Source organism: Ambystoma mexicanum, chromosome 12 (genome assembly GCF_040938575.1).
Source record: "Ambystoma mexicanum isolate Mex_15411 chromosome 12, UKY_AmexF1_1, whole genome shotgun sequence".
Classification (NCBI taxonomy): Eukaryota; Metazoa; Chordata; class Amphibia; order Caudata; family Ambystomatidae; genus Ambystoma; species Ambystoma mexicanum.
In genome coordinates this window covers 526,597,503-526,623,280 of record NC_090936.1, presented here as the reverse complement: position 1 = coordinate 526,623,280, position 25,778 = coordinate 526,597,503, and the positions used below count along the sequence as shown (strand labels likewise).

At 45.6% G+C, this 25,778-nt stretch overlaps 2 protein-coding genes across 3 annotated transcripts in view; one reads left to right on the top strand and one right to left on the bottom strand.

Annotated features, from left to right (window-relative positions):
* The window catches only part of LOC138513745 (scavenger receptor cysteine-rich type 1 protein M130-like), a 490,460-nt gene that overhangs the window by 443,382 nt on the left and 21,300 nt on the right, over nucleotides 1-25,778 (top strand). The gene's annotated exons all lie outside the window — the stretch shown is intronic.
* LOC138514507 (olfactory receptor 5AR1-like) lies at nucleotides 24,011-24,970 on the bottom strand. Its single transcript, XM_069629980.1, has one exon. It carries the CDS (start codon nucleotides 24,968-24,970, stop codon nucleotides 24,011-24,013), a length of 960 nt encoding a protein of 319 aa, XP_069486081.1.

The following is a 25,778-nucleotide window of genomic DNA, read 5'->3' as shown; positions in this document are numbered from 1 at the left end:
TCTCATGGGTTGTGAGGGAGAGAGCCAATTACTGTGTCCGAAATGATGGCAGGGTGAGGAAACTCACAAAAAATCAGTCTCATGAAAGTTTTATTGTGAATACAGCTCATGCAGGGAAAAGAAACAACAACAACCCGTTATGAGATTCCACACTTGGAGCAAGGCTCTGTGTTGAGCACAGTTTGGATGCACAAAGCCCGACATGGACCATGGGGCAGAGCACGATGAAAAACATATTGTGACAGAGGAAAAGACAGTCAGGGTCATCACGAGTTGGGCGGTAACCCTTAAATGCAGCAGCAACGCTATTACCGCAGCATTTAAGGGTCCACCAAATAAGGGGTTTGGCAGTATTTACCCCCAGCTCTGAGCTGGGGGAAAATCTGCCATGAATTTGTTGATTTTCAGCTTTATTCCCGCGCGTTAATACTGCTGATGGTAATTGCCCCGAAAATTCCCCATTGGGTCCAATGGGGAATGGGGAATTCCCGAAGAGGCCCAATGGGGAATGGGGAAGGACTGTTCCGCCAAACCCGTGACCGGGCGCTAATAGCGTCGAACCGTGTGGTGGTAGCGCTATTAGCTCAGGCGGTATCCCAGTGGGAATACCACCGGGATACCGCCCAACTTGTGATGAAGCCCAGTGTCTCTGCATGCAGACACTAAGAGTGTACAATCTCACATTCAGTGCTGCCAGTAGGAACGCTAGGTCACTCCTGCTGGAAATGCTTTGCAGGAACAGGGCCTCCTCGTGCTCAACTCACTACTTCACTGTATGTGTTTTTCTGTATGTTTGTCTTCCACAGGAGTCTAGTCTGGACCTCTAGCAGTGCAGCTCTTCATTTTTATTATTGTTGAGCAAGACCCATGGGTTATCCCTATGGCACCCATGGGTAGGGCGTACTCCTTGGTACCCCTACTGTGTGTTTTTGTGCACCTGTGTGTGCCCTCAGAGCAGGGTATGGGCTGGTGGCAGCTACATGCTGACTCTGCAGTGGCTCTGGGGCTCCTCAATTTTTGGATACCCAGGCCCTGCTATAGGAGTCAATGGATTCCTGAACAAAGGCAAAATGTCCACCAAAGGCCTCGTGACTTTCTGCCTTTCCCTTCTTGTTTCTCAAAGTCCTGAAAAGCCCTGGCTCTGTCCCCTTTCCCCTGATTGTATGTTGGGTGGAAGGACCATATTTGGCCCTGGCCCACCCCTAGTAGACTAATAGGAGCCTTCCCAGGGACTGCTTGTTTTGGGTACACCCAAAGGGTGGGACCTGAATGAATGGAGAGAGGAGTCAATTCACATTCTGTGTTGTGGGTGTCTGGAATTGGTTGTGTGGCACAATGCCTGTTGTCTGCGTGAGCCAGCCCTGTCTGAAACTGGAGTTAATGCAGTGTGTGCGCCAAAAGGCTGTGCATTACCCCCAAAACACATCCACGGTTTTGAGTGTCTAGTTTGGGGTGAATGACCTGAATGCCTGTCAGCCTGATTGGATGCTGCATGATGAATGCTCTAGTGTGTGATTACATTGGCTGACCGAGCCTAGCTCAGCCTGAGTGAATGGGGGGATTTGTGTATGACAGAAGATCCCTAACTTACAATTGTGTCACAAGCTGCAAGTCAAAATCAGAAGTCAGAAGCTTGGAAGCTTGTATCTTGATTCCAGCTGGAGGAAGAACTCTGCGGCTGTAACTCTTCAAGAAATCCAAAGGCTGCTACGCTGATTCAAGGACTGATCAAGAGAGGACCTGGACAGGTGACCTCTTCCAGTAGCTACAAGGGGACATCATGCAACTGCTGTTCTTCACCCAAAGTGTCCTGGAAGCCAGTCCTGAGTGCCTGCCATCCTGCAGAGATATCTTCGTGGGTCCAGAAGGAGAGTGTCTGGACATCTTTTGCCCAAGAAGACCATCAGTGTCATCCTTTGTCCGGAGGCTACCTGTGATCAGAAGAAAGCCAGACTACTGTGTATGACCCGTGAGAGGGGGTAGCCTGGCATATTGCTACTCGATGCCCAGAGCTTGCCAAGTTCCAGCGACTGAAGAAATCTTCAAGTGGCACTGCAGCCACGACATCTGTCTACTTTCCCATGGCTGAGGAAGTCCAGTGTCGTCACCTGTGGAGAAGTGCCTGCCAGTGGGTTGCCTGCCATTCCGAACCGAAGAACAAGTCCTGAGCGTCTAAACTTGTCAGTAGCCTGCAGAGAAGTCCAGTGCTCAAGTCCAAGTCACTAGAAGCCATCTTGTCATCCATGCAGCGGCTGTAGCACCGAAGAACTGAACGGTGGCCAACTGCGAATTACCAAAACCTGACACTTATTTCTGTCACTGCACTGATCGCCAATGAAGGTCATCAATGAAAATCAAAAGAATCACCTCCCAAGCCTTGTCGAGGTCTACAGTGAGTTTAAACATCCTGGGACATTCACAGCTCAGTGTATCCACCCTACAAAGACGACCACTGTGACAGACCATCACTGCTGCCTTTCTGACACTGCTTGGTTCCCTTCTCCTGCTCGAAAGCAACAACCCAGTGACTTCTTCCCAAGGGGGTCCATCCTCGTGGGGCAGTGTCAAGTACAGCTGAGAGACTTTGCCACTTTCCCTTCCAAGGCACCCAAGGTAATATGACAAGGAAGAGGGGCTTCCTCCCCTCAGGGTCCATCCAGGGGTCTCAGATCCGTCTTTTGGCTGGCTCCCCTGTTGCTTCCCAGGCACTTTGGGGTGGTAGGATCTGTAAAGATAAAAGCAGACAATTTCTGAACATTTAAGGACTGAGCTTTGATATAAGAGCAATGGATATCTTACCTTTTATTGCAGGTTGCCCTGGGGGGGGGGGGTCTTCACACAGAATTGCATATTGTGTTGACTATTGAAGTAGAGTGTCTGGAGTACACATTGAGTGTTATTTATACATATATATGTATTTAAACATAATTTCATATATAAAAGAACTGTGTTTGCAGATAACAGTGTGTGGACATTCCTTTGTGGGGGCTTGGGGATTCACAGTACCGAAGAACCAGCCTGCACCACCTCCCTTGAGTCTCAGGCTTGGCTGCTGCTACCACTTGAGAGCCTTGGAATTATTTAGAACCCTCATAATGATAACGGTAAGACAAGACCACCATTTAACATCAATGAATTGGGATCTTGCTCAACTTGAGAAATTCCACACATGTTAATTCACTACCCAATGTAAACAATGGGCTGATCTTGTAATGAACATATAAAATAGGGCTTGTAACAAAAAACACTTACACTTGGATATAACTGATATGACTCATGAAATTAATACTTATATATGAGCTTTAATAGCCAAAGACTAATCAGAATAATAATAGGATTTTATGTCACTAATATGGGTCCAGGACCAGGGAATCTTTATAATGGCTGAACAGTTACATTATTCCCATTTTCCACTCAAAGTAGTGCCACGTACGACAAATTACATTTGCAGTTTATACCAATGATGTCATCACGTGGGTGCATGGGACGTCTTCGCACCTAGCGTATTTAATTGCTTTCCATGATGGCGCATTCACAAGAAGACGCGGAACGCCGCCATCTGGGAAAAAAGGTAAAACAAAGGTGAGTAACATTCAAATAATACAGAATATACATTATGATATGATTATACAGCTAGATTAATGCCATATATGGAACAATAATCACAAATATACATATCAAGTTAAGAAACTGAAGTGCAAATATATATTAATATACTCAAAGAAATGTATACTGGTAGAGAACTCCACTCCTATATATTTCAATGTTGAAAGGCAGGTTTATCTTGTAGTGGAGACTCATCCGACAAAGGCAAAAATAAATAATTTCACTTTTATATACATGAGTACTGAAAGGTTGTTTTTTACTTTGTAGTGGATAATTATCCTACAAATTAAATAATAAGAAATAGATGGAAAAGTGACCTTAACAAAAATGTTATAAAGAACAGAAACACACTTCACAACTAAAGGACATCCATAAACAGGTATTAATCTGATTTGTATGGAGTAGTACCAAATAACTCTGAATCTTTTAAATTGGAAGGTACATCACTAGACACCTGTTATTTGCTCAGAGACTGGAATGCAATTGTTATAAAGAAAAAAGGAAAGAATAACAATTACAAGTAGAATTGCCCATACAGTGAATGACCAATCTCTTTGGTAAAATATGACACTACCATCATTTTTTAACACTTATCTCTTAATGTTCATTTATTAGACACAGACTTTTGAAAAATGTCTTCTACTTTTTCCTTTTGATTCCCTCCCTTTGAACCACCGGATAAACATAAGGATACTGCAAAGCAATGGAAATGTTCTAGTTCACTCTGGAAAATCCCTAAAGTATCATACAATGTATAGGCAGTAATGATGATGTACAACTGCCAATATCTCTTTGCAGGAGGACCATTATGGTCTATTTGAAAAATGTGACATAAGTGAAACACTTTGAATGTACATGACCACAAGGAATTTATTGATATGAACATTCTGCTCTGTCCTTGAGAATAAGGGTCATGTTTGCCTTGAGAAAGTCCATAACGGGTAACACATATGCACTTGCCCCATTAGGTTAAAGTTGGCATTCTGGTGAAAGACATGTTAGACATGACATATAAGGCATATTGGAGAATGATAGGTTAAATATGGCATATGATGTGCTAAATATGACAAATTGGAGAGTGACGTGTTAAACAGAATTCACTTCATCCTATTTTCTAATTTTCTTATGTTCTGTCCTAAATTAATTCATAATAAAGAGGAATTCATTCCTTTTCAAATCAATTGATTCTATTTCAATACTCAGAAGCAAAATTCTGTTTCCCTTTGAGCACTTTGAATATATGTTTGAATCATAATATTAGACTGAGCCCAAAACACATGAGTGTATTTAATCCTTTATATGTTTTGATAGGACTGTCTGTGAATAAAAAGTCCATGTTAGGTGACTGCAGCTTTAATCTAACGAATTAGATCCGTTTGACTATATTAACACAAATCAATAAGAGGGTTTGGCGTTGTGCTTATTATTCACTCCCTTTTTTGCTGACTAAGGCTAGCCTGCTTTAAGGGTACAATCCATGTTTATGGAACAAGCAGACTTTGCCATCTGACATCACACCCAAAGTGCTTTGTGATACGGCAAGTGGAGCGAACAGGAAGAAAAGATAGAGGCAGAGAGAAATAATGTGTTGCAAACTTTCTCCAGCTCTAAAGAGCTCTCTCTGTCTACACTAACCCATCCCCTTTCCTTCTCAATAAACTCAAAGGCCTTTGGATATGCAGCACCCTGGTTTGAAGCTACTCCTTTTGAGGATGGCTGTAACCTTTGATTCCTGTTCCCAGTAAAGTTTCCTGTGGAATGGCTGTCTCTCTGGGGAGGGAGTTACTAGCGCTCACAAAGAAACAAAGAGAGGCAACCCCCAAGGCTGCAGCCTTGCTAGGAGCAACAAAGACAGTGTGTGTGGTGGGGAATACACAAAACCCTTTCACAGCTACACTGAGCTCACATGGCTGATGCATGTGTGATATCAATTTGATGTGGCTTTGCCAACTATAAGAAATGTTGGATACCATACCCTAAACTCAGGCATGGCTTATATTTACAGTTCTGGGCACCATCTTAAATGCATCCCCTACATTGCAGAGTCTTAGCTGTTACTAAAGCTGTCAAATGGTCCCCTGTGACCTCTGAACCTGCTCTCTGCCACTCCAGAGCAGGTGCTGCAGCTCAGACTACTGATGTAGCAGGGCACAAGTGTACACTATGCTTTTGGCATGGAACTTAAGAAAAGGAAATCTGATCAGCAGAATTGTTTCTACACATTTGCCAGATGGCAATTCCTCACAGTCTCTCACTCTTGAGAAGTCCAGAGGTTCCCCTAAAAGGAAGTGAAAATGGTGCACAAAGAAAAATCTCTAGTTCTCCCAGAATTCCATACCACTGAGTTCCTTAAGGCAGAGGTAATCGCTGGGTTCACAGGGATACCTACTCTTTACTTCTTCTCCATCCCTCTTTGCTGGTTCGCTATGGGGAAGGCTCAACAATGATGACCTTTTCTGGGGTCCTCAAGTTCATCTCCCACTTGGGAGTCCTCACTCTCCCACACCAGAGGAAGCATGGGCATGGGTAGCAATCTTGACACTTCCCAAAGTCTTGATGACAGTCAGAAAAAAAAACTAGATAGAGTTAGGGAGTAGCCAACTTCCTTTCCTGAATTCTATCCTTTTCTAATGTATCCATAATCCCCCTCTTTAGTCTCTTGGTCACTCTCTTCACCCCTATGGGCTGTGCTTGTCTCCCACTCAGAAACTTGATTTTCTCTTTCTTCTTCTTCACCTCTTTGGTCTGAGCTCTCTCCCCTCTCTAAGTCTATCCCACTATCACCTTCCTCACTATCCCAGAACAGCTATGTCCATTCTCAAGATCTCTTGGACACACCTTTCCCCACTCTCTCCAACTATCACTTTTTTCATCCTTTGGGCACAACTGTCCCAGTATGCCAAATGATCCTCTCTATTTCCTTCTTTACTCTTTGATTACACCTTTCACCACTCACCAAATCTCCCCCACTATCAACTGTATCACCACTTTGGTCAGGTCTGTCCCGGTGATGACACAAGGGCCCCGGGCCATTACCGGCTGGTGAAGCCCACTGAACATGTGATTATCATTATAGTATCATCTGATTGGGCACTTCTGTCTCCTAAGTCACCTTTTGCTCTCTTAGACCACCACTCCCAATCCCACTCTGCTTACCAGCATGTCCCTGGATGTACGCTAAAATAATGAATTTAAAAAAACAAGGCTGAAAGTGCCAAATTTATTTTAATTAAATTCTTTTTTCTGGCACTTTATATCGATATTTTATTTGGGGGGATAGCCCCATTTAGTCCCGCCCATGCCCCAGCCTTTTGTATTCTCTTACCATCTATTAATTGTGCAAAATGTACAACAATACTGAAAAATGAGATCCAAAAAATTCAGCATTTTCATCCTTGTTATTTTGTCATTAGTTTTTTCGAGGTGATACCTCCCACCTCTGATGGCTCTTCAGTTTGTTCTTCTGGGTCTCTTACCAGATCCCTGGTTATAGCATTGTGCAGCCTACTGGATCTCTGTTCCCCCTTCCGGGCCTCATGCTCTCCCCTCCAGCTTTCTCTAAAACAGCTCCTGTCTTCTGTATACTGTAGGGAGAGGGTCAGGGGGGACCAAGTGCAGGGGTAGACTGGACGCGGTGGGCCTGGTGCCTTGTAAGAATCAGAAGGAACCAGGCAGCCAGTCAAGAGGCAGACAGGGGTGGAAGGATCAGCATGGGGGGGGGTGGGGGAGGGAGGGAGAGAGAGAGAGAGAGAGAGAGAGAGAGAGAGAGAGAGAGAGAGAGAGAGAGAGAGAGAGAAAGCGAAGGTCGAGAAGCTTCCGGAACTTAAGGATATCCGGCTCAAGTCTGAGAGGAGCAGGAGGCTGTTCCAGAGGGAGGCACCTGCAGAGGAGAGAGATCTACAGCCCACCCCCCACTCCCTGCTTGGAGAAGCGTCTGATCTGCAGAGAGTTGGAGCTAGGGGACCGAAGGGATCTAGCAGGAAGGTATTTAGGAAGAGAGAGTTGGATGTAGTAGGGTCCAAGGCCCCAGAAAGCCTTGTGGATGATGCAGAGGGTCTTGAACTTGATCCTTGTAGCAACCGGGAGCCTGTGAAGAGATTTTAGGGCTGCAGAGATGCAGTCCCTGGGCTGAGGCCAAAGATAAGTCTTGCAGTCCTATTCTGGATCAGCGGAAGGGGCGAATGGAGGAGTTAGGCAGATTTAGGAAGAGGCTGTTGCAGTAGTCCAGCCTGGAGAGGACCAGAGCTCTGGAGACATTGATTCATGGAAAAGAGTGCATTGAACTTGCAAATCTTGTGTGCTGAGAACAACTCTGCACTGCCATACGCGCAAAGTTTCCTCTGTGTATTCATGGATTAAAACAAGCATTTCAACCGGATCCGCAAAGTAAACCAAGCTGCGTGAGGAACGCCCATAACACACCCCCCACAAATCAAAAACATAGCCAGAGACCAACCATTCCACAAAACCTCTGGGTCCACCACTGACCCAACATCCAGCACTCTGGCGACACTGCGCAAGGTCCCATGTAACTAACGGCTGCACCCCTGCAATCCTGAGCAAGCACCCCCACAAGCAACGGCTGCACCCCTGCCAATTTGCGTGAGGTCCCACTTAACTAACAGCTGCACCAGTGGCAATCTGTGCATGGTCCCAAATAACTAATGGCTGCACCCCTATGATCCTGCACGAGCACCCCCGTCAGTAACGGCTGCACCCCTGCCAATCTGCCAAGGCCCCACTTAACTAACAGCTGCACCCCTGCGATCCTGTGTAACTTCCACCCTACTCCCAATGCACCCAAATTCCTGCCATATATCCCAACTGCACAGCAGCCTCTTCAAGGCCAGACACCACCCACCTGCCCCCTCACCTGACACCACCCCTAGGCAGCCCCTCAGGTCCTGACACCACCCACCAGCCCCCCTCACCTCCGACACCTCACCCAGTCTGCCCCTCAGGTCCTGACAGCACCCAATAGCCCCCCTCACCTCAGACACCACCCCCAGGTAGCACCTCAGGTCCTGACACCACCCACAAGCCCCCTTCACCCCGATACCACCCCAGCTGGCCCAGCCCGGCCACATAACACCACTACCAGTCCAAGGTAGACCAGCAACTTAGCTCAGCTCCACTGGCCTGCCACCAAGATGAAGCACACCGGCCGCATATCCACCCCTCGACAGAACAACTGGGGGCACTGATGCAGAATCTCTGTGTGTAGCTCATCACAAGACTCCCTGGTACGTCACAACCAGTTGCACAGCAACAGAACAGCTGAATGCAGCACCAGCTACACGGTGAACGCACCATGTACATGTGACAAAGTAAATCAATGTACTGCAATGTCACGTATCATTGTGCCCATGTGCCATTGCAATGGCCACAAAGTGCTGTAGGTGAAGGACATCTGGTTTTGTGTGTCATTTTTTGATGGTGGTAATATCTGTGGACTTGGGTGGCTGACTGATGCCATGTGATGGCCTTCACCATTACACTGCCCCATGTGCAGTACTTGTCCCTGGGTTGTGTGCTGACATGACAGTTGCATGGACCATCAGTCAATGTGTATGCCACTTATGTACGTCAATGTGTCCACTGACCGCATGGACAGGACCCGGGGGGTCAGGGGGTGGATGTTGCCGCATGTCAGCAAATGCCATACATCCTTGGTTTAGTGTTCATAGTGTGGTACGTCACATTGTTAGATGCTTGCATGTCATGCCATTTTGTGTCTGTGTGCACTTTGATGAACATGTGCATTTGTGTCAGGAGGAACATGTCTCAATATATATAATTCTCCGCCCATGTGCAAGTAAGGCTGCATCAGATGCAGAGGAGGAGGAGAAGGAGGAGGAGGATGAGGAAGAGCCGTTGGTATGTCAGATCACCAGTGGAGCCCATGGTGTCGTTCGCCATGAAAACCCACTGGTGCTACAGACCATCATCAGTCGTGCTGCGGCCTCTTCGGGCTCGTCTGACTCAGCTGATTTGGATACAGAACCAGAAGTGTCTGCCTCACAGAGGAAGAAGGCGAGTGCCCCAACAGGCAGATCAGATGGGGCCATTGAGTCTGCAGCTGTGCAGCTAGCTTCACAAGGCCAGTCAGTGGTGGTTCCTACTTCCGCTATGGTTACAGCTACAAGGTTACCATCCTATGAGTTGGCATCGGGTTCTGGGTCTGATATCCAACAGAGGGTTGCAGACCTGCAGCCAATGACAGGGGCACCGCAGCAACGGGCATGGACACTTGAATGAGGCAGCCATGGGCTCCGCACACATGGTGGGCGTGTGCAGGCTGGAGAGACAGTGTGGGAGAAGCAAATGTTGCGTGCCGCCATCCAACATGGCAATGTGTTGGACAGAAGCAGGGGGCATGGATAAAATGGCCAGGAACAAGACCCCACCAGCAGCCTGGGTAGAGCAACGGCTTGAGGTCATGCATTCCACAGACTTGGCATGGAGGCCAACATCAAGGGCCGGCAGGCTGATCTGAGGTGTCTGAAGGAGTCCCTGCATGCAGATGCTCGGGCACAAAGAGAGGGCAACAGGCATGAGATGGAGGCATATTGTAGTCTGCATCACCATAAAATGGAGAGATTGAGAACTGCCCTGCATGATGAACTCTTGGCCACAAGGACATTGCTCCACGAGGCGATGGATGCCTTGAGGCAGACACTGTCTCAGCAACTTGATGCGCCATAAGTGAGTGCGCATACAGACTCTGTTGCCATTCGTGAGGAAGGGCATCGAGATCTCACCACCACAGGTCTGCTGGTGCATGTATCTGTGTCACGGCTGGCCGTGGCCAGTGGAGACGGCACTGCATGGATTGGATCCACCACCATATCCACCAGCAGGCCAAATGCAGGATGGGGGCCCAGCGCACCCACGCCTCCTGAACCACAGTTGCTGTGACGTACATGAGCCCATTGAGGGATTTTTTCTTTGAATTTTTTTTTGGAGTGGATATTGACATGCACTCTTCCCCTTCCCCTGTATTTTCACCCATCCAACATGGACTAATTTTCATTTATTTGTTATTTCCTTGAGAGACAATGATAATAATTTAGCATTTATATAGCGATACGAACCCTCAAGCATCTGAGCGCTGCTTATTATTACCCACAGTGTGTGGTGCTCATTTATCGACCTCAGAAGGATGAAAGGTTGAGTTTGGCCCTGCCGGGATTCGAACCTTCATCAGCAGGCTCTGCACAGATGTCAAAGCGAGCGCTCTATTCGCAGAGCTAGTGGACCAGCTACCAGAAGTGTCTTGTTGTACCAGAAGATGTTCTGTTGTCCTCTCAAAGGAATGATGAGTGCAGTAGTGGACATGCAGCCATGCCCAGTGGTGTCAACTGCCATGGTTGCCTTGAGGACAACAGGATGGCATGTGCAGGTAACAATGGGTTTATTGAATTTTAACACATATGTGCTGTATGCATTCTTAGCAACTATGGATGGTGAAATACAATGTCCTATGTTGTTGCAGTGAACCTGATTTATCCGGTGACTGCACTCCATGGGAGGACCAGCCTGTACCCTTTCACTTCTCTAGTCCCCATGCCCTCTGCCAGGCACTGGCCCTGCTTTTACGATTTTGGAGGTACTGTTTCCGGTGGAGTTGATGAGGGAATCACATCATGCCAGCTCTGTCAACAGGTAAGTATGTGCACTATCGCTCGTGTTATGGCTGCATTATTGGTCTCCATGGTCTTTGCATGCATACCACATATTTGCTAGCTAGGGGTGTAATCCTTGAGTCGTGGTTAATGTCACTTCAGATGTGTGTCTATCCGCAAGCATGTGTGTATGTGCACTTACACTTCGATGACTGTGCTTTGTTTTGGAGGATGCACTTTCACAATTGACTCGTAAAATGGAAGAGATTCTGCAGCACTTGTCACACTGTAGCCTATGACAGTATTTCTAACATTGTGGGTGTACATGCCAATTGACGGCACGCATTCTCTGTGCACCTGTACTCTGTGTATTTTGGTTCTCCAACACTTGCCTCACTGACTGTGTCGATGTCTCCTTACTGCCACCCTTCTACTCTCCGGGCCCCATGTTTCCTATGGGGCCCTGTCCACTCTACTCTTTGGCCTGTGCCACTGCCCACTCCACTCCCTTATCCACTCACATTACCTGCCTTGCCACTATTCCACATGTAACACACACGTCCTTTGTCTGGTCTACTCATCCTCAGCTGCTCTGCTTCATGAGGTTTCCTCTGGTGCCACAGTTCTGGGCATTTGTGTACATTGACTCCACCGGACAGGTTTGTCACACTTGCTGCATGTAGGCTTGTACAGATATGCACATGTGTACCCCTAACAGACTGCTCCTGTGTTCCCAAGAAAGGTCACTTCTACATTGTTCATTTCTGTACATTCTCTACATCTGAATGTATTGCATGATTTATTTTTTACATTACTTGTTGATCTAATCCAGCAATGTGAGTGACTCCACAGTGTGTGTGCGCACATTGTGGGCCCATGCATGTTATACATCGTCCACTCCCCTCAGCTTGTCTTCATCTGTTATCCCTGTAGGCGTTTCCAGTGCACCGTCGGATCCATGCACACTTACTGGGACTGTCTCACAGAGGGTATGTGGTCTGTTGGAGGGTGAGTGGACAGCTGCATCTTGTCTTGAGGTCAATTTACATTGGTGTCCAACAGGGGGGGTTGGTACAGGGTCTGGGTATGTGGTTGTAGGCACTTCTTTGCAGAGATGTTGCGTACATGGGTCTCTTTCTGCTTTGCATGCCATGGTGAGTTGTGCATGTTAATTCTTTGATGTGAAGCTGCTGATTGACCTTTCACAAGTGGCCTATCTTTGCCAGTCTGCCCTTCTCCATCACTCACTTTTGTCCTTCATTGCCCAATATATGTGCTACTTTTCCATGCATGTGCCTTTCAGGTTCTCTCACCAGGCTGCTTCTTTCACAAGTGTTCATGTCTCTGTCTTCCTCTGTTGGCCACCTTCTCTCTGCCCTCACCCACTGTGATGTCAGACACATCTATCCTCATCTCCCCACCAGCCAGTCTCCTCCTTGCACCGTTTTTCCCCCATCTTTCTCTCTCTCTCTCTCTCCCTCTCTTCACTCCACTGCTAGGCAATCATCACTCCTGCCCTCTGTCATCCTTCTCATAAGCTACCACACTTGTACTTCCACTCGTAGGACATTGCCTCTTCACTTGGTTTCGTTTTCCTACCCTGCATCCATTGTTGACCCAAAGGCACACATGAGACCTGACAGTGGGTGTGCAGGACTTGTATGCCTGCAATCAATGTCCCCACTTGGGCACGCCTCCCAGGGCTGAGTGACATCTGTTTATAGGGTGCATGTTGTGCTGTGTTTGTAATCTGTTTGCTTTGCTGCATGTGATTTCTCTGTTGGTCAGTTTTGCTGTTTTGATATTGATGGTTGCTCAGACTTGGTTGTTTGCAGTGGTCGAAGTGGGCGGGAGCGGTCGGGAGCGATGCTCCTATACTTCTTTTAAATAGGTTTTACCGTTCCTATACTTTTATTTTAAAAAGAAACCGTTCCGGAACGGTTTCGTTTTAAAATAAAGGTGTAGGAACACATTGAAACGTGCACTTTCAGTGGACTGCACTGGACGTTCCCTTAAACAGCAGGTGCATGTGTTTGTGGGTTTGTATTGTGCATGGGAGGGGGTGCATCAATGGGGTTTGTGGGGAGCGGTGCAGGCCAGTAGGGAACATAGTTCCACTACTTCTTTTCGTACACTTCAACCACTGGTTGTTTGTCATTCCAGATGTTGACACTGGTTGGTCCATGCCTACTTACTTGTTCCATACAGGAGTTGTCATGGAAGTCCAGTATCTTTACGTTGATGCAATGCATGTCTTTGCGGGTTCCAAATGTTTTTCCAGACTGGATGCAGTGGATACGAGCCAGGTGGGTACCTTTTGCAGGTAAGTCAAAGGCACTCAGTGTGGCAATTCTTTTGTCATTGGTGGCAGGGAGTCTGCCACTGTGTGGGGTTATTGTTCTTTCACTTGTACTGAGGTGAGCGGGTCAAGCTTCATGGGTGCATGTTACACGTGGTGATGGTAGGCTGGTGTGTCTATGCTTTCTATTTTATCAAGACAATCAGGGTGGCACTCGTTGCGGGGTGATTGTTGTGAGGAAAGCTGTCACTGTCGAGCCTTTGTTGGCGAGTTGTCATGAGGGTGGCAGGTCCGGCTGTATGTGTGCTTGGACACATGGTGATAGGAGTGATGGCCAGTGTTTCCTTGCAGTTTTTGCATGTGTCTTGCCTGCCATATGGCATCCCATTCACTGAGCTTTTCTAGTCATGTCTACCCATGCAGGCAGTCCACTCTTGGTCCTTCTGCCCCTTCTGGAGGTGCTGTCCTAAGACAAATCCACACACAGCACGGCATTAACAGAAGATATTTTGCAGCCTGTTGACAGATGTTCAGTGCATCTCCACGCTACTTTCAGTTCCAAGCACATTGGTCCCCGTTCAATCCAGTCCTTGTGAAGTCTGCCTTCCCTTCCACTTGCGTGTTGCCTGCTCCCTTTTGTGTGGCAGGATCCTTGGCCTCGGTTTTGCATTCATTTCTCATGTTTGCTTGTCCCTTTCATGCCAGTTGCCTGTGTGCCCTGCCTTCCTGTATGACTGCTGCCTTTGTGAACAACTACCTTCTGCCGGATCCTGTCTTCGAGGCAATTGCTGATATGTTTTCATCCCATCATCTAGGGCTTTGCACCATCAGCTCCCTTGCCAATGTTTAATGCACTGTCCCGCTGCCATGTTAATCAGGGGATGCCCTATAGTGGCTTTGAGAGTACTTCCAAGGAGATCCTGAGTTTCCAACCTCTCATTGTCATTCTGACTGTGGTTCGATCTGAGTGTTCGCAATGTCTCATCACCATGACAAGGGGTAAGTGTTACCTGATCCTTCAATGCATGGCTATATGGAGGGCTGGCAGTGTAGGTGTTGTGGGTGGGTAAGGTGTCCCTGTGTGTTTTTATTTCATTGAATTGGCATGAGGTGGGTGGATCTGGCTGCATTGGTGCAGGGACACATGGTGATGCGTGGCTGGTGAGTTCTTGTTTGCCCTTGTTGCATAGCATTCAGGGGGGCACATATTGCTGTGTAATTGGGTGCATGGATGTGTTGCCTGCCCTGACCTTGTGTTGTTTTTCTCTACGGAGGCATTCTGCTGGGGAGATATGGTTGCTGCAATTGAAAGGGACGTTGCTGTTGTATGCGTGTACTGGACACATCTTCAGAGTTGGGTGGTTTGCAGGCCTACAGAGGGAGACATCCATGCATTCCAGGGTGCAGCTGGTGCAGGCTCACAAGGTAAAAGGTTTGAGGTGAGATGTGCATCTTTACTGCAGTGCAGTTGCATTTCTCAAAGTCTGCATGACTATTTTGATGTGAATGTGTATTGTCCACATACTTGTCAGGGAATGGGTTGGCCACTTGACCTGTATATTGTTGTGGAACATGCATAGGGGATCCAGGGCACTCCTCACATGTGTTGCTTGCTAATTTACATTTTGTACCGTACCTCCCTACTTGTGTTCTCGTGTATGTAGTTTGAGGGTTTGGGGGCTATGTACAGAATAGTGGTTGGTGTCCATGTGACAGTGGTCAAGGACTTTATTGCTTGTGTTTTCTGTTTTTGGATGTAATACATGGACATTGCTGTTTCCAGTTGCTATGACTGTGTTGGTGATTTGTGCACAGCCCTCTAGATTAGTGGTGTATCAGCCACTTCCACTCCATACAAATTGGCACATAGTCACGTCAAATAAGAATAGGGAGTGTAAATATTCCCCAAAAAGATTATTTATGCAACAAGGCATGTGGAATCGTGCGCCCATGTTTTCACCCTGAAAACTAAATGGATATGTTTGGCCCAGTGGTGCACATAGTACCACAGGTGTCCATTGATATTTACACTTCCTGAATGGAAGAAGTAAAGACTAGATGCAGAGGAATGTATCTTTCCCCAAATATTTGCAGATTTTCAGTTAGAGCATATTTGTACTCGCTTCTGCATTTCTCTCATTGTGAATTGGACTTACATGTTTACTCCCTATGAAATCATTTTACTCCCTAATTTTGAAATTGGGAGTACAATACTCCCACTTCCAATTCTTATCTGTAGCACTGTTTGTACATGTTATTTTATGTCTCTCCCAGACACACATTATCAGGGTGTTGTGGGCACAGAGGAAAGGCCCCAATTCATCATGGAATGGTGCATGTGTTGTGGCCTTGCTGTGTGTGCTCCACAGGGGCTGGTTTTTAGGTGAAGTAGGTTTGCACCAGCTGGGTGTGTGCAGCCTCTCCACGTGCCCATTGGCCAGCCAAGGGCAGGGGTGGTGCCTGTCACACCTGGTACGCCACACTGTGCGACAACATTGTGCAGTACACATGCTGGCACTATAATTTTACATACTACTGGTGGGGCATACAGCAATACCCCACCAGAGTGGTCATGGGAGCGGAAACGTGACTTTAGCACCCAAAATGTGCGCTCCACTATGGCCTTAGTGGCTACAGATCACCGTATACCAACATGCTCTCTGTGCAACTAGTAAAAAGAGCCAGAGCGGGCGGATCCAGCTTCCCTTATCTCGCACCCACTCACTGGAATGCCCTACCTCCCACTATCCGAGGTGAGGCCTCCCTCACAACCTTCCGCAAAGCTTTGAAAACCATCCTCTTCACATAAGGCCCTTCACATCAGCATGAATACTTATCATATGACCCGTTGCATAAATTGTAATATAATGACCATGTGCAATATCTGTAACAACAGTATGATGTTTTGTAGTATTCATAATGTGTCAACGACCGCTACCATGCCTGTACCTGAGTAACTAAGTTCTTGCAAGTAACAGCGCCTCAATGCCCCTGGGCTGCTTTCGCGCTATATGAATATAAATAAATAAATAATAATAATAAATACATGTGCTGAATTGTATTTTACCTCATCTGGTGTGGCATGATTCCGAAACAGTGTCATCATGAATGGTGACAGCAGGTAGTCACAGTCCCCTGCAATTGTGAACATGGTAGTTATTGGCATTTATTGTCATGGGCCCTCATTACAACCCTGGCGTTAAGGGGTTAACGGCGCTGTAAAAGGTGGCGGCGCCGTTAACCCCTTAACGCCTGATTATGAGGTCCCTTTGCGGGTAGGCGATTTTAACGCCTGCTTTTTGCAGGCATTAAAAATCCAACCCGCAAAGGGACCTTGGTGCTAAATACGGAGCCGCAATTTGCGGCACCATAGTTAGCGCCTTCCCTATTCCCATTGAGCCCTATGGGGCAAAAATGGGAATGGGGAGGGCCATGGCGGCATGGGGAATTACCGCCCCGCCAACCTCGGAATGGGGCGGTAATTCCCCATTCGGCCATGGCAGAGTTGGTAAGTTACCGCCATGGACCATGGTGCTATTAGCACCATCGTCCAACGCCAGGGTCGTAATGAGGGCCATGGTCTGTTGTTCAGTGTGTCACAGCAAAACAAAAGAGGTGATGGCTGGAAGGTTTAGAATGAATCGTAACCTCTGGCACATGGCATGCATTTGTGTGACAGTTCATGCTCACTGATAAGCCATGTGTTGCCATATTTTCCAGATGCCGGGGCCCGGTGAAGTGGTGACTGGTGCTAGATGTAGCTATCATGTGTGCTGTCAGGGAAATTGGCATACACTTCCATGATCAGTCCATTAGTGTCACACACTACCTGCACATTAATAGAGTGCCAGTGCTTGCTATTGCGGTAGATGTGTTCCATCAATCGGGGGGGGGGGCATAGCGCTACATGTGTACAGTCAATTGCACCTAGTACACGTGGGAAGTGTGCTACTGTGTAGAATTCCTGGCACACTCTCTGCCTTTCATCCAGTGTTCGGGGCATATATATGTGCCTGTGCACATAAGCACACGTGCTGTTATGCATGCCAATACCTAGTGGAGAGAGCGGGATTGTGTAGCCTGCGATATCCCATCAACTATTGCTGTGGTTCTCTGAAGGAACCAGTTGCAATGAAATGGAGTGCAGTATGCACTTTCTCAAGGGGGCTAAAGGCCTGGGAGCAGTTGGTGGGTGATGCTAGGTCATGTTCCCACTCCCAAACAAGGTCCAGGAGTACATGAGGGGGGGAACCAGTACCAAGCATATACCTGGTCATCAGGCATCCCAAAAAGCATGGTACGTTGTGCAGGAATTGGGGCCATCTCCTCCTCCAATGTCTGTGGATGATAGCTCCTCCTATTGTTGGGTTCATTGTAGCTGAGGACATTGGTTTGATGTGTATTGTGTGCTTTGTATGCATTGGTTCCTATGCACGTTCAACTTTATGCCTGCTATCATATGGCAGATGGATAACAGGGTTTGCGTGTGCCTTTTCCCGACGCAAGGGTCCATGTTGGAATCCATTAATCAGTTGGGTTTGCAGTGGAATGGTCGTGCAATTGCTTGCCGTGAACCATCCCTCAACACTCACACATTTTCCCTTGTTCCTCCTCATTCTGCATGTTCCGCCCCCTATTTGGGTCTCCGCATAGGCCCGGCCCACACTCTGCAAAGAGTCGCACACAAGGCGCTTGTCTGCTCCCAGAAATGTGCCGGACCTGCGCAGAGTCCCTGCAAGTCCCAGAAAAGTCCTGCAAAGTCGATTCCATTATGGCACGCAAAGTTCTGATACTCCCCACAAATTATTCCATGAATCGGGGCCATTGAGTTTCTGGTGGGAGGTGAGGAAAGGGAAAATGCCTCTTAGGAGGTCCAGTTGAAAGTGGGCCTTCTTGGCAAGGTCCGTCTTGGTAAGGATGGGGAATATGGGGGGCTACAGAGGGTCCCTTGGCAAGTGGGCCTTCTTGGCAAGCTGGTATTCAGCTCGCTCTTCTACCACTTCCACTCTCAGAATTAATCCATGGCTTTGTATAGGGCTTTTGCACCACTTCCCAGTCTCTCTCTCTGTTAAAAAAGGATTCAGGTGTTTCAGCTGGGATAAGGATTGACTGTTGCCCTCCATCCCAGAGAATTATCACAGCCCTGCTTGGTTTGGGGTCATCCCTACATTTGGGTGGTCCTCCCTCTTTCAGCCATGTCCTAGTTCTGCCTGCCAGACTCTCCCTTGGTAAATAGAATAAGGGTATCTGACTTCAAGCTGGTGGTGTAGGGATGGATAATGGGGCCGGACTGTGAGAAAGGCTGATAGTGCTGATGTAGGACTTGGGGCTGGTATTCTCTCTGGCTGTTAACCCCTAACCCTTCTGCTTGGATGGTTTCCCTCAGTCTATCTGATTCTAATGGTATGAGAGTGGAAGCATTGCACAATGGTTTGCTCGTTGATTGGCGAGTATTCCTTCCTCATTGAGGTTCCTCTCATTCTCAGTGAGTGACATTTCTGCACTTGAGCGAGGAGAGACAAGCATTAGAAGCAAAGGTATGCATGGTCTCCACTTCCCAGGTGTAATGGCTGTGCCTCATAAAGGGACACTGTCCCTAGTTGGTGCATTGACTGCCCCGTACACTACAAAAGTGATCAAGTGAGGATGACCAGGGGATCATCTAGACGCCACCCCAGGGCCATTGGCCTGCTAGCTTTGAGAGACATCTCATCCCCTTTGTGCATCCACTGCATGTCCCGAGAGTGAACAGGGGACTTTGCACATTGAGTAAATCCGAGGAGCTTGTGATTTAGCATAGGGACTGGAGTTTGGATTGAGGTCAGTAGGAACCTCTTAGAATAGGTTCTTCACTGGATCTGATTTATATATCCTTCCCCACTCTGTTGTCTTAGAATCTACCTTTAGAATTGGTTTCCTGCCCAGTAAGTTTTCTGCTAACCCGTTCATGTGAAGAGTAAAAGAGTGTTGAAGTACCCTTATTTATTATGTTTTCCATGTAATTCACCCAGTTACAGCTCTAAAACTCCACAAGGTCCATTACGTTTGAGATATAAATAAATTACATGAAGGAGCAATGCAACTGAATTATCTTAAAGGTCTGGTCTTCACAGTGGCACTACCAAGCAGGTAAGACTGGACATGGAAGTGAGTGTGGGGGAATGTTTGAAATTGAATATTTTATATACTTCCATTGCACATTACTGCATTATAACATTGAAGAGATACTGCAAACTGCCATGTTTGAACAGCTGTTTCTTGCTTATTCGAGGTGAGGCTTCAGGCTTTACTGCACATGTCTTTGTGATGAAGGCTCTTTACCTAGAGTGTAGCTATGCTCGCCTTCACATCTTTAGCTTCTGGCGTGTTTCCCTTTTGGTATAACACCCCTTATAGTGCTCTCCTTCATAGCTTCATAAAAAGATTACTCACTGTTGTCTTACATTTTAAATCAGGTGAGGAAGTGTTTGCTAGCTATATTATCAAATCTTCATCAATCCAGAGGAAGTTCCTCAAGCTAGCCCTCTAGTGCCATATAGGGCAAGCCTTTCTGTCTCTGGTTCTTCCGGTGAATCAGTGACATTAGCAAAACTGGCCATGTATGGGGAATTGGAATATTTATTCACTGGCCACAAGGCAAGAATGTCTGTCATTATATGTTTTAATTATTGGGTTGTGGAATGGTGTGTGTCCCTATTATCAATGTCCATCCCTCGTAGAGATGATACATGTTTGGGCCTTCTCAAGAGCCAAAAAAGTGGTATTTTATTAATGTTTGTGTGTTCTAGATTGTTTATCGTGAATTTGCTTTGATGATATGTAACTATGTGATTTGAAAATGTATTCTATGATGGAGGAATTTAGGGAAGGATACCCGAAATAAATAGATGTTTAAGTGATTGATACGTTTGAAATCAGTGCTACTTTGGCAAACCTGCTATGTATTTTATTTTTGTTGTTGTTATTTATTACTCGTTATGCGCAACACAAAGTTCTCAGTGAGCACATAAAACATAAAGAAACATCAAAGCTTGTACCACCAACATTTTTTTATTTAAATGCGCCTGGAATAGCTTATTGCCATCGTTAGATCACAGTAGTCTCAGTCTAGGCGCATTTTATAGCCGATCAGACAGATAGCGCAGGACTTTGCCACCCTGACATCTGTGTGTCTTTCTGAGAATGTTATGTGAAATTCTCTGTAGAACAGGCAACCAGTGAAACAATCTTCTTGCTTAAGATACAAGAAGATCGTTTCACTGGTTGCCTGTTCTACAGAAAATTTCACATAACATTCTCAGAAAGACACACAGATGTCAGGGTGGCTAAGTCCTGCACTATCTGTCTGATCGGCTATAAAATGCGCCTAGACTGAGACTACTGTGATCTAACGATGGCAATAAGCTATTCCAGGCGCTTTTAAATAAAAAAATGTTGGTGGTACAAGCTTTGATGTTTCTTTATGTTTGCTCTGACTTGCTCAGCCCTCGGACGGCCCTTGCAGCACTGGTTTGGATGACCTGGAGAGTGTTCAGGTTGGTTTACAATGTACCTGCCAACAAACCATTGCACTAATCTAGTTTGGCACAAGCCAAAAAGGATCTATTTTCCACTGATAGGTATGGACTAATCTGCCCCAATATTTTGGTGGAATATGCGCATGAGGATCACATATGTGCAATATGCCTTTTCATCTACAGCTCAGAGCATAAGTATGCTCCAAGAGTTTTTACAAACAGAGCTACAGTTATAATGCAGTCAGCTATCTTAAATTGACAGTTCCATGACTCCAACTTCTTAAATCACGGACCTGACCCCACAATCTGCAACGCAGTCTTATTGTCATTGAGGGCCAAGGAGTTCATGGCCATCCAGGACTAAATCAGGATTTATGGGTTTCAATCTGGATTAAAATTGCCCAAGAGTTCAAAAATAATCTGGGTGTCACCAGCGTAGTTCATGTACTTGACCCTAGAACTATCCAGAAGGTCAAACAATGGGAGTGTGTATATGTTAAACAGTGTCAGAGAAAGGCAGGAACCCCGTGGAACACCACACAACAATGGGAGAGGGGAGGCCTTGATTTCTCCGATCGTGACCTTGGCCGACCAAGGGCCCAGAAAGGTTCTAATCCAAGCTACTGTACTATATGAACAATTCATGATTTCAATAACCCTGTTCAGCAGTACAGTATGGTCCACAAGGTCGAAGCCAGCAGAGAGATCAAGTAACATCAATAAGGCCATGTGGCCATTCTCGACAATTTGACAATTCCTAAAAGAGTATCCTTTAGATCGAGCAGGGCAGTCTAAGTACCATCATGTCTCCAGACTAAGGTTTTACTTTCAATATGTTACTGAAGCTGCAGGTATGCTATACTGTCCAAAATCTTCAAAATACAGGGGACATTAATGATGGGATGATAGTTACCAGCAACATCAAGATCTAAGGTTTTGTTTTATAGAAATTGGGTAATCCAAGCTTCAATTAAAAAATTAGGTATGCATGAGGTCAAGAAAGTGGAGTTAACAATTTTTGTAATCCAAGGCGTGAGACACTTTAATGAATCCTTGATTACGCTAGCTGGACAAATATCCCCCTACAAGAAGTGGGTTTCAGGCCTGACACAAATTTTATAAACTTCACTTACAGAGACCTACTAAAATGAAACTTAGGGGGAGGAGTATTAGATGTAACAAAAGAGTTACAATCTTATGTCATACAAGAACGAGTACATTGCAAGCGTTTTTCTAACTCTTTGATGGCTAGATGGTGCTTATCGATTTTCTTTATTGATTCATTCTTAATATTCTGGCACAACATATCACTTTTTATGTGATCGGAATCAGGGGTCTTTCTCCCTTCTAATTCCTTTAGTATAGAAAATTGTTCCCGCAAACTTGATTGGCGCTTGCAATTCTGATGTTATAATATTCCTGTTTAGCCGAAAAATGGCTTATTTTTAACCTGCTGCCACCTGTTTGTAAGCAATCTTGCTTTTACGACACTGGACCCTGCCGCAATTCTTTTCACAGGTTCTCTTGATTTTCCTGTACAAGATCACTTTGCTACTGAAACAAGCGTTCTTTTTGGTCTTGGTTTTTATAATCCTATGTTTGTCCTGAGCCAACGTATTGACAGTCATCGATGTTACCTGCTGAAACTGAGTGACTAAACCGATCTGTGTCCCAGGTTGAGGTCAAGTTAGCAAACCTAGGTTTATTCAAACTGATAAATGCTGTGGGAGTGACTTTATTAAAGTTTCTCACCTTCTTCTTCAGCCTGGGGTTGTCATCCATCCATTTTAATATAGCTGGAAGTTGCAAGTCAGATGAGATCAAGAAATGGACAGACCATCGGCATGGAGTTGAAAGGAGTGAGCAGATCATAATGTTGTAAGAAAAAAGTAATTACCTATCATTTTGGCTTTTTACACCTCTATGGCCACCCCCTTCCTTCACCCAACCAACAGATGTTTTACATATGCAGAAAGGGGTCTTTTGGTATAGTTTCAAAATTGTGAAACCCACATTTGTAAGGGGCAAAACTGACATTACAACATACAACAGCCTTTACAAACTGCAGTGTCCATTGTGTGACCACATATGAGTCACAAGAGTTGGGAAATGGGTGTTCCTGTGTCCATGCCAGTGACAATTGGAATTCAATATTTTCCCAGGCGTATTTATTTTTTGGTGTACCTTTCCTTCTTATAGTTGCTAACTGTATGTCACGTATTTTTTTTAATTTTATTATCAAAATTATCAAGAGATAATATCTTAACTGTATTTCTGATATGAAAGCAAATATTTAAAAAATATGCTATCCATAGATATCTTATTAAAATTATCAAGAGATAATATCTTAATTGTATTCCTGATATCAAAGCAAAAAGTATGTAAACGAAAAGCAGGACCGCACTGTTCCTTGAAATTCACTGAATGTTACCTTAATATGATCATTCTCACACACACAAGAACAATTGAAATACAATGCATTCACATTATTTGTGCCGCTGCTGCATTTTCAAATTCCTAAAGCACTAAAGTTGAAAGTATATGAAATACATAACAAGTGATCACCATAAACACGACATTACATATTTCTAGAAGTAAAGTTTCATATGTTTTAAGGAATGCAACTGAATACAACAAAAATATTGAATTCCCTGAACATTAATGTGTTCATTCAATGCACAGCATTCTTTGTTCCATGAATAGCAACGTGTTTGCAATTATACTTTTTAATAATTGTGACATGAACAACATTTTAATAGTGCAGTCACCGAAGTAAGAGCTAACCATCCTCTAGATGAAGTTCATAATTAATAGCAATGGGTGCATGTTTCTTCACATTCCCAAATAGCACTCAGATTCTAATGCCTCGAGCTCAATCCAAGATGAGCGTTGCCTAAATGATCAAAAAACTCCCAGCAGTAAACATTGAAGATATTTTTAATTTGACCATATATGTTGACAGATTAACAATTAAACTGTTTGAGGAAAAAGTACTGCATTTTTTTAATTGTAATTTTGTTCCTCAACGCCGCCTTCACATCCTTGTTCCTTAGACTATAGATCAGGGGATTTAGCATTGGGATCACAACAGTGTAAAATAAAGTCACGGCCTTGTCCTGATCTAGGGAATAGCTGGATGAGGGACGAATATAGGTAAATATGATAGTGCCATAGTACAATGTCACACCAGTGAAGTGGGAGCTACATGTGGAGAAGACCTTGAGTCGAGCCGCCACGGACTGCATCCGGAGGACCGCTGAGATAATGGCTGCATAGGAAATGAGGACAGACAGGAGTGAAACAATGGCCAGACTTCCTCCAAATATGAATATGACCACCTCATTGATGATGGTTTCTGTGCATGACAATTTGAGTAACGGAGGTATGTCACAACAAAAATGATGAATTTCCCAGTGGCAAAATGGCAGATGAAATGTGCAGCCCGTCTCGATCATTGAGTGCAGAATTCCAACAGTGTATACAGCTGTCAGCAGTTGGACACAAAGCCTTCTAGTCATGATGGTTGTGTAGTGCAAAGGCTGACATACTGCAACATAGCGGTCGTAAGCCATAGCCGCCAGAAGTAAAGCTTCAATAGTACCAAAAGCAAAGTGAAAGAACAGCTGCACCACACAGCTGGCAAAAGAAATCCGCCTACTTTGGGAAAGCAGGTCAACCAACATTCTAGGGGCAATGGTAGAACAATAACTGAGATCGACAAAGGACAGATGTCGGAGGAAGAAATACATGGGGGTGTGAAGACTGGGGGTCAGCTGGACTAGTGAAATGATGCCAACATTGCCAACCACAGTGAAAGCATAGACCACTGAAAATACTGCAAAGAGAATCTTCTTCAACTTTGGGTTATCGGTCAATCCCAAGAGAATGAACTCATACTGTAGGGTTTCATTTCCTTCGTCCATCTTAAAAACAAAAAAAACAGTTAAATTAGTCAGGAAAAGAAAATACTTTGATGGGAGACTCATTAGTTGCACACAACAAATAGGAATTATATGCCTAAAGGCATCTAACTTGAGTCTAGGTTGGTAAGGATGGAAAAGCATTCACATATGAATGTTTTTGAGCCTGTTGATGTGTTTTCAGTAAACAGATCTCCACAATGCACATAAACTGCCTGTCTGCCATCCACTTCTGGATGACAGCCCTTCATTATCCACACTCCACCTACACTGAAAAGATGTATCTTTCCAAAATCAAACAGCTCTTTAGAACATTATTTCTGGAATCACATTTCCTCAACATATTCTCCATTCCCCCTAAAGTAAGATCCTCAGTGTTCTCTCTGCTATCAGACTCTACATTCTTTACATCACACTTTCCCACTGTCACTATGGCCGGCCTCCCTTGACCCTGCGCCCTCACCCACCAGTGAGGCACAAACTCTAGGGGTCATCTTCGATTGCACTCTCTCCTTCTGCTCTCACATCTCGGACACCTCTAAAAAATCCCACTACCAGCTGCACCTCCTCAGAGGTATTCAACCTTTCCTCACCTTCCCCCAGAGGCTTACCGTCTCCAGAGAACTGGTTCTCTCTAGTCTGGACTATTGCAACATTCTCTTTCCCAATCTTCCTACCTCCACTCTCCGACCCCTACAACTCATCAAGAACAGAACCGCCACACTTACCCTGGGCCTCAAGCCCAGGGACTACATACCTCTGGCACTGAAATCACTCCACTAGCTCTCTGGGGCTGCAAGGATCAAGTTCA

Coding starts and splice junctions, on each gene's coding strand:
- LOC138514507 (XM_069629980.1), bottom strand. CDS start 24,970: ATGGACGAAGGAAATGAAACCCTACAGTATGAGTTCATTCTCTTGGGA.